Source organism: Podarcis pityusensis, assembly GCF_964106645.2.
Source record: "Podarcis pityusensis genome assembly, chromosome: 4".
NCBI classification, from domain to species: Eukaryota; Metazoa; Chordata; class Lepidosauria; order Squamata; family Lacertidae; genus Podarcis; species Podarcis pityusensis.
In genome coordinates, this window is record NC_138027.1 from 6,635,018 (window position 1) to 6,644,867 (window position 9,850).

At 45.7% G+C, this 9,850-nt stretch overlaps 1 protein-coding gene across 1 annotated transcript in view; it reads right to left on the bottom strand.

The window, feature by feature from the left end:
• CHRDL2 (chordin like 2) overlaps nucleotides 1-9,779 on the bottom strand; it is a 34,469-nt gene extending 24,690 nt beyond the window's left edge. Inside the window, exons 1-5 of the mRNA XM_081002247.1 lie at nucleotides 9,370-9,779; nucleotides 7,511-7,623; nucleotides 5,378-5,471; nucleotides 1,733-1,878; nucleotides 394-487 (exon numbers count right to left, since the gene is read on the bottom strand). Coding sequence (XP_080858373.1) covers nucleotides 394-487; nucleotides 1,733-1,878; nucleotides 5,378-5,471; nucleotides 7,511-7,623; nucleotides 9,370-9,445 — 523 coding nt within the window. The 5' untranslated portion in view covers nucleotides 9,446-9,779. The remainder of the gene's footprint in view (nucleotides 1-393; nucleotides 488-1,732; nucleotides 1,879-5,377; nucleotides 5,472-7,510; nucleotides 7,624-9,369) is intronic.
• Nucleotides 9,780-9,850: the final 71 nt, after the last annotated feature.

Sequence of the window (9,850 nt, forward strand, 5' to 3'; positions counted from 1 at the left end):
TGGTGGAAGTCTTTTAAAAACATTTTAATTAAGGTTGATGTCTTGCAAGATGGAAATATATAGTAGTATGCAAGCATAGATCTGGAACTTTCTAAATTTCTATTTTAAATCCTTTTTTCTTTTATTCCTTTATTCCTTTTTTCTTTCTCTGTCTAGTCTTTTCTCCTTCTCTTTCTTTCTGAATATTGCTTTATAGATGTATAAATAATCATATTTATGTCTATATGTATGAAATTTGTTTTGTATTTCTTTTTTTAATTTGATATTCTTTTTTGTATTCAATAAAATTTAATAATAATAATAATAAAAGATCTCTGGCTGTTTTTCCCACCCCTCCAAAGGTCCATGGTGCAGGAGCGAGGGATGTGGCGAGGATCATGGTTCTTATATTACCTCTGCAGACTTGACAGCAGGAGCCTGGCATGGTTTCGGGAGAAGCACACAACACCTCTGGGCAGGTCACCAGGCCGCAGTAAATGTGGCCTTCCTGAGAAAAACACAAGAAATCCAGATACTTCGTCAATAGCAGCACATCCCCACCAGATGTGCTTTGAGCTAGCTAACATTTCCAAACCGTCTTCAAGGGCAGGCCCAGCTACATCACATTGCAGTAGTCTAACCGTCCGTTTCCCCAGAGCTTGGGTGCCCAGCTTATGATTGAAAAGGCTCCTGCCTGTACACGCCTGCCTTTCCAATAATAAACATATCATAATAATTTATTATTTCTACCCCGCGCATCTAGCTGGGTTTCCAAGGTAAGGTGGATCAAATCTATGCTTCCGGGTACCATAAGAAAGCTGCAGAGATAGCGCAGGGTAGTACACACTTATGATCTCTTTCAGCTTCTGCCTTCTGGAAGAAGGTCCAGGGTTATAAAGACTAGGACTAGCCGCCTGAGAAACAGTTTCTATCCATATGTGAATTTGGTTTTAAACGCAGGGTAAGGTAGTCTCTGGACGTGGGTGGCGCTGTGGGTTAAACCACAGAGCCTAGGACTTGCCGATCAGAAGGTCGGCAGTTCGAATCCCCGCGATGGAGTGAGCTCCCGTTGCTCGGTCCCTGCTCCTGCCAACCTAGCAGTTCGAAAGCACGTCAAAGTGCAAGTAGATAAATAGGTACCGCTCTGGCGGGAAAGTAAACGGCGCTCACGTGCGCTGCTCTGGTTTGCCAGGAGCGGCTTAGTCCTGCTGGCCACATGACCCGGAAGCTGTACGCCGGCTCCCTCAGCCAATAAAGCAAGATGAGCGCCGCAACCCCAGAGTCGGCCTAGACCTAATGGTCAGGGGTCCCTTTACCTTTTTAAGGTAGTCTCTATGGGAGTATATTGTATTTAAAAATGGGATATCAGAGTTTTTCGGCGGCTAACCAGGTTGGGATAGCTGGGATAGCAGGCTTGTTGGTTTTGAATGTCTTATGTAGATTTTTTCAATTTCATTGTTCTGTATGGGACAATGACAATAAAGATTATCGTATCATCGTATCGTATCGTATCGTATCGTATCGTATGCCCACGAGGCCCCTACCCTGATGTTAGTGTGTGCTAAGCAAATACTTTCTTTCGTTTTCCCCAGGCCTGTTGTCATACATTGCAGCTCCTCAATTTTGATACAAGCTCGGGTTGCCCTGTTCCGTGAGATTTGATCATTTGGGTTTCCTTCTTCCAAACCTTTCCCAACTCCTCAACGTCCGTTTTGGGGAGAGGCGACCAGAACGGCTCCCCGAAGCCACTTACTGAGCAACTGCACTGGGTGCACTGATTTGACTGTCTGGAAGGGAAGAGCTCGTTGTGGGTGAAGATGTCGCCATGCCGGTAGGCTGTTCCGTTGTAGCGGCAGGAGGAATTGGCTGGCGTCTGGACCCCAGGCGGGGTGAGCAGTTCTGCAGAGGAAGAAGAAGACACGATCGAGAACATTTTCTCTCCCTACATCCCCCTGCAACGATTTTTCCAGGAGTGGCCAACCGTGGCAAACCACATGTAATGATCTCTGGCAGGCAAGCAAGCCCCAATAAGAAGTAATGACCCTCCGGCAATTTTATGTACAGCGGTACCTTGGTTCTCAAACTTAATCCGTTCCGGAAGTCCGTTCCAAAACCAAAGCGTTCCAAAACCAAGGCGCGCTTTCCCATAGAAAGTAATGCAAAAAGGATTAATCCGTTCCAGACTTTTAAAAACAACCCCTAAAACATCAATTTAACATGCAGCGAGGTTGAGAGGGGAGTCTTGTCATCTGGGCAGCCCAAGACCACCAGGTATGCGCCCCGGAGAGGTCACTTTGGTGTTGCTAACACAAACCAAGATGGCTTTACACACTGAAATATACTCGGAGTCGAGAGTAGATTTCATGCTCTTTATTCAGCTCCTAGTGGTGAGGAGGAATGGAAGTTCCCCCAGAATGTCTGCTTTATATACATTATTTACACAATGGGCCCCACGTGACTGGCTAATTCCGGGATTCACCTATAGGCCAATCAGGTTGCAGATTCCCTTCCACCTGGAGCTGGATTGGGTGGTTCCTGTGGACCAATCAGACTGCTGCATTCTGGATCCTATTGTTGTAGGACCAATCAGACTGCTACATTCTGGATCCTATTGTTGTAGGACCAATCAGACTGCTGCGTTTTGGATCCTATTCAACTCAGTACATAACACACACACACACACACACACACACACACACCTGCTCTCCCTTCTTAGAGTCCTTCATCTTTAAACTGGGCTTCGACCAGACAGGCCCCCCAATAGATCTGTGGTTTCCACAGTGGGTGGTGGTACCACTCCCTGTGGGGGAGTCACCTAGTGGGTGCTAAGAGCCAAGGGGAAAACAAGGGAGTGCTGGAGGTGTCAATGACTATCTGATTTTGAAAAGCTAGAATCGCTGAATCAGGTTCATCCATCCTGTTGAGTTAATTAAACTAAATGGCTTAAATTGGATTTTGAGTAAGTGTGCAATCAATTGCCGCTGCTTTGGATTTGATTGAGTTGTTATCTCCCTTAGTGGGACATGCGAACCGTTGTTCCGAATATTGCTTTTTATAGGATAGGGGGCACTGCAGAGGCGTTTGTGGGACCAAGGGGGCAGCAGCCTGGAAAAGTTTGGGTGCTGCTGCAATAGAGGACTGTCTACTCTAAAGAGGGACTCACAGCCACACTACCCACAACACAGAGAAGCCCCTAGGCTGGAAAGGGATTGTAGAAATGTTGGTATGATCAATACATTTTGTAATGGGGATAAGAAACCTAGAATTAACAAAAAGAAGATGCCATAAACCCCAGAAAACAGGAGGACTCTGTCTCCCCAGCATAAATTTATATTATATAGCAAATCGGTTAAGATATATCTTAGATGGGATAACAGAGCAAGGAGAGATAGAATGGTTAGAGAGTGGTACAGTGGACCCTCTGATTATGAATTTAATTCATTTCTTTCTTTCTTTTATTTTCTTTTTAAACTTTATTCCAAAACCGAAAAAGAATTACAAACCTCAGATTCAAAATCCATATTCGTTTTGTAACATAAGCCTATTCCATACAGTAGTTGACTAGATTAAAATATACCTAATTGCTATAGACTTCCCTTTGCTATATATAAATGCAACGCAATTAGAAATATTATATTAGAATTTTTTATAAATTCCCCTATACCCCCCACTCCCCTTCACCCATGTGTGATGTGATCTCAATTTTTTTTTTAACTTCTTCCATCTTGTTGTGTTGGCGTAGTTTAATAATTATTCAGTTGATTCTTTTATTATTTCCTTGCTTAACCCTGCACATTTTACACATTATTTATTAATATTCCAGTTCCGAAACCATATTTTTTCATGTATTCCTTCACTCCATCCCACTCTTTAATTATTCTCTGATTTGAATAGCCTCTAATGATTGCGGCCAATTTTGCCATTTCCACAAACTCACAGAGCTTGCTTTGCCATTCTAATAATGATGGTATTTTCTCCCCCTTCCAATTCTTTGCAATCAATATTCTGGCCGCTGAATTTAATTCGTTTCAGGGGTCCATGCACACCCAAAAAATCTGTAACCAGAGGTGCCACTTCTGCACATGCGCATGGCACGATACAGCACTTCTGCGCATGTGCGAGTGGCGAAACCCGGAAGAATACACTTCTAGGTTTGCCGCTTTTGCAACCCAAAGATTACGTATCCAGAGTGGTACATAACCCAAGGGTCCACTGTACACAGGAAATGAGGGAGAAGTTAGCGAATATATTTTTTTTCAAGCCAAGCAGGCAATGGTGGCAGAATATTGAAAATCCCTGATTAAGAAATATCACTGAGATGTGGGTGAAATATAAAGGAAAACTGATATCAGCAAATTCCCCTCTTAACCCAGGTGGTGATGATAGAAGACTTCCTACTAAATTTAAAAAAGGAAATTGAAAAAGAAACGTTGGTAGCAAAGCCTAGTGACGTTGTGCCAGGGTGAAGCCTATAGTTTTGTGCCAGAATCCAGATGCAGTTTGGGAAGTTGTCCAGAAATCCACCCCCAAAATTCAGAAGGCTGGGCTTCTCTCCCAGCTTTCACCAAATGCTACAATTAATGGAGGCTATCTGAAAAATATGCAGGGACGCAGGTGGCGCTGTGGGTTAAACCACAGAGCCTAGGACTTGCCGATCAGAAGGTCGGCGGTTCGAATCCCCGCGACAGGGTGAGCTCCCATTGCTCGGTCCCTGCTCCTGCCAACGTAGCAGTTCAAAAGCACATCAAAGTGCAAGGAGATAAATAGGTACCGCTCCGGCGGGAAGGTAAACGGCGTTTCCGTGCGCTGTTCTGGTTCACAAGAAGCGGCTTAGTCATGCTGGCCACATGACCCGGAAGCTGTACACCGGCTCCCTCGGCCAGTAAAGCGAGATGAGCGTCACAACCCCAGAGTCGGTCACAACTGGACCTAATGGTCAGGGGTCCCTTTACCTTTACCTTTATCTGAAAAATAACATTGGCAAAGTGCTCACAAGACACTGTTTTAATCCCATATCCCTATCTTTGAGTAGAAGAGATTGCGACTGAAGTCACATTATCTTGCTTGGTAAAAATGTGCCTGCTTTATTTCCTCACTTTAAAAAAAATATTAAGTTCATTTTCGGGGGCCGAACTTATTCCAGTCCTACGATTTGATGATTCTCCACATTTCTGCATCAGTTTGCATGTTGAAAAGTCATGAAAAGTCATCAGCCTTTTACTGGACACTTTTTTTCCAGCAATTTTGTCTCCTCCCCCCTGCCCCATATGAGGATATTTCCCACCAATGCATTCACACGTACATTTCTGGGGAAGGGGGGCACTGCTATAAATAGCAGGATATAGATATGTATAAACTATTTGTGTGCTGTCAGGGAGGGGCATTCAAATCCACTTACCTGGGCACTTAGGACAGCACTGGTGTGGGTCGCTGATGGGATTCGGACACTGAAGAGGCGGGCACTGGATTTGGGAGCAGCTGACATTGGTATCCTGCATGGAAAAGGGAATAATCAGTGAGGTTGAATTATTGGCTCAATATCTATCGTCAGAACAAATCCCCACCAGTTCTGCTCTCTGACCTGGAAGCCTCAGCTTTTTTCAAGAACACAATTCTTAGTGAAGCGAAAGTCTTTAAACAGCTCCATGCCTTTTCATTTCCTTTGTTTGACTGGTCAACGTTTATCCAGATAGATCAATCAATCACTCAATTGAATTGAATTTTATTATTTCGGTCACAGACCAGTTCCAGCCCACATACAATATCAAGGAAGTCAAAAAACACGATAGGGATATATTTGAATTTGCAATTAGGTATAACAGGGACAATACAGATATAGCAACAGTTTAAAATATATAAATTAAAACTTAGAATCAATTAATAGATCGATAGACAGCCAAACCTGTTCTGTATTCAGTGGTCTGAGTTTGCCTGAGCTTGAGTCTAGGCTGAGAATTCTGATGAGCTCCTGTGTTCTGATTTGATACATGATGTCCAATCACAGAACATTTCAGGATTTGGGCCTCTGCCATTGGCCCTCGAACTTTTGAGTCGTGATTCGCAGTTTAGAAGTTTAGACAGCCAATCACGTTGGGAGTGGGAGTGGCCCAGGTTTTCAGGAATGTATATAAGCAGTTGCTTCGCCCCCGTTTCCCAGTTATGTAGTTCAATGAAGGCTCTTGCTGTTCTCGCTGTGTCTTGCCTCGTGGGAACCCACCTATACTTCACTGGTGATGAGGATGGGATGCTAGGCTAGGTATGCAGACCTGGCTAGCTTCCACAAGCTGAAATCACTGCTGGGCAATGGTCACCTCAGCCGAGCTGAAATCACTGACTGTAGCCACAAGGCAGATAACACAGAGCAGACGCCTGCCAATCCTTACCCCATCATCTCACACAGTGCTGGATTTACGTATTAGCTAAACAAGCTATAGCTTAGGGCCCCACTCTCTTTGGGGCCCACAGAAAATATAAAGGGGAAAAAACTGGATGTACATTTCCAAAATATAAGGTAAAGGTAAAGGGACCCCTGACTATTAGGTCCAGTCGTGACCGACTCTGGGGTTACGGCACTCATCTCGCTTTATTGGCCGAGGGAGCCAGCGTACAGCTTCCAGGTCATGTGGCCAGCATGACTAAGCCGCTTCTGGCAAACCAGAGCAGCACACGGAAACGCCGTTTACCTTCCCTCCAGAGCGGTACCTATTTATCTACTTGCACTTTGACGTGCTTTTGAACTGCTAGGTTGGCTGGAGCTGGGACAGAGCAACGGGAGCTCACCCCGTCGCGGGGATTCGAACCGCCAACCTTCTGATCGGCAAGTCCCAGGCTCTGTGGTTTAACCCACAGCGCCACCCGCGTCCCTAAAATATAAGATAAAAAACACATAAAATAAAACCTACATACGGCAACAGTGTTTTGTGTTGTGTAGGCTCCTATGAGGTAAGTCAGGGGCCCCGCCTGCTAGCCTGCTCCCTAAAATATCACTGGTTTCAGTTCAACAATTACTTTGATAAAATGCATATTTTGTTATGTGCATGGACAGGTTGCATGGCAATATGTGCAAATGGCTTTAGATACCTATTAGGTCCATAAATTACCACATAGCATATATTCAACACAAAAAGCAGTGACAATTTGTTGTTGACAAAGGACAGCTGGACATGTAAAGGGCCCCATTACCTTCAGTAGCTTAGGGCCTCATCAAACCCAAATCCGGCACTGGTCTCACATCAAACATGAAATATCCTTGAGTACTGCGTCACTCCCTCCCTGCTTTCTTCAAACTTCTGCTGTTGCTTAAAACCACAGATACATTTCTTGGTATTTTTTTGGTTTAAAATGTTGTATCGCCTATACACTTTCATTTTTAAAAATTATTTTACTGTGCTTTACGCAAACCGCTTAGGGATTTGGCACATTAAGCAGCATATACGTATTATTGATGGCGATGGCTGCTCAGGTCATCGTCGCTCAAAATATATCATCTGGAGATCCTGCTGCCAAGTCATTTAAGGACTTCGCAAGGTACCTCAGAGCAGGTGCACCTGATGCAGTACATCACTCCTTGCGGCTCCAGGTAAGGGTGCCAGCTCTCTCCCGCCTTGTACTTCTTGCTGTTAAATACGCAGGAGACATCCGGATCTGGAAATCAAAACATGAGGGTGTCGTGTTCAAAGTGGGGAGGGGAAAAGCAACCAGGAGGTAAAGGTAAAGGGTAAAGGGACCCCTGACCATTAGGTCCAGTCGCGGACGACTCTGGGGTTGTGGCGCTCATCTCGCTTTACGGGCCGAGGGAGCCGGCGTACAGCTTCCGGGTCATGTGGCCAGCAGGACTAAGCCGCTTCTGGCGAACCAGAGCAGCGCACGGAAACGCCGTTTACCTTACCGCCATAGTGGTACCTATTTATCTACTTGCACTTTGACGTGCTTTCAAACTGCTAGGTGGGCAGGAGCAGGGACCGAGCAAAGGGAGCTCACTCCGTCGTGGGGATTCGAACCGCCAACCTTCTGATCGGCAGGTCCTAGGCTCTGTGGTTTAACCCACAGCACCACCCACGTCCCTAATCAGGAGGTAGAATGACCCTAAAACAGGGGTCAGCAACCTTTTTCAGCCGTGGGCCGGTCCACTGTCCCTCAGAGCATGTGGGGTTGCCGGACTATATTTTGAAAAAAAATATGAACGAATTTCTATGCCCCACAAATAACCCAGAGATGCATTTTAAATAAAAGCACACATTCTATTCATGTAAAAACGCGCTGATTCCCGGACCGTCCGCGGGCCAGATTTAGAAGAAGAAGAAGAAGAGAAGAAGAGTTTGGATTTGATATCCCGCTTTATCACTATCCTAAGGAATCTCAAAGCAGCTAACAATCTCCTTTTCCCCTCCTCCCCCACTACAAACACTCTGTGAGGTGAGTGAGAAGGCGATTGGGCCAGATCCGGCCCCCGGGGCCTTAGTTTGCCTACCCATGCTCTAGAGCAGGCATAGGCAAGTTCCGGCCCTCCAGATGTTTGGGACTACAATTCCCATCATCCCTAGCTAACAGGACCAGTGGTCAGGGATGATGGGAATTGTAGTCCCAAACATCTGGAGGGCCGGAGTTTGCCTATGCCTGCTCTAGAGACATTCCCCCATTCATCATTGCAACAGCGTCACCTCTGCTACAAATTTGGAGCCGAGATTGAGAGGGAAAGAGCAATTTGATTGAATCCGGTTGCATGAGATCTGACTCAGGGTGGTTGGTGCGCTCCTGACGGCCCTGTTGCAAAGGTGAGCAAAAAAAGTCACATGCACGTGGCTCAAATAGGGCACAATCTGCCCAGAGAATCTCCCTAGCACAAGCCTCAACAAAAAGGAAAGGGGTCCCAGGAAGAACATCCAAACGGGTCTCGCATCAGAGGCACCCCCAGTCGATCATTGTGCTGCAGGAATATTATAGAAACAGGTCAAGCCACCTCTTCCTGACTTTATCTCCCTTTGCTAGATGCAAATCTCATAACAGACGCAAATCTAAACATCTTAACAATATTTGCGCAGTCAAAATTGACACGCTGAATGCCCAGGTTTATTTATTTATTATTATTTATTTATTGCATCCATCCCCAAGGTAGCTGACATGGTTCCCTCTCCCTATTTAATCCTCACAGCAACCCTGCGAGGTAAGTCAGGCTGAGAGGGACTGTGACTGGACCCCCCCCCTCAGGTGACCCAGTGAACTTCATAAACAGGTAGGGATTCAAACCCTGGTCTCTGCCAGGTCCTTGGCTGGCGCTCTAACCACTGCACCACACAGCCTCCTTCAGCCAACAGATCCTCCGCCTCCCCATCCGTTCACCTGGACCTTTCTATCATTTTTGTTTAAGCCTTTCCATCGCAGTTCACTTACCGGCATCGGTTTCCAGAGTTAAATAAAGGAGCAAGCATCCCAGGCCAAAAATAACCGCTTGGACTTCTGCAACCATTCTTCCACTCAAGATGTGACGCCAGGAGAGAGCGAGGGAAAGAAGAGAAAAAATGTAGATGTATCCCGATATCTATCTATCTATCTATCTATCTATCTATCTATCTATCTATCTGCCTCTCTTTGGAGAGTTTCTGGAGGGAGCAAAGACCAGAGTCGTCAGCCTGCAGATGTCTTCTTGGCCATCCACCTGGGAGAACTGCGCTGGTCCTTGCCGGCAGATCCAGGTGCCCTGGGCTCAGCAATAATGCCTCCTTCAGGGAAAGCAAGGAACCACTGGAGCGCAATTTCTAAAAAACCAGCCTTTAAAAACCTCTCTCTTCTCTCCCCCCCCCCTTCCCAAGTTTTCTTAAGCAAAGCAGCAGGAGGGGCTGAAATCCGGAAAACTTTAACTCCTTCATTTCTG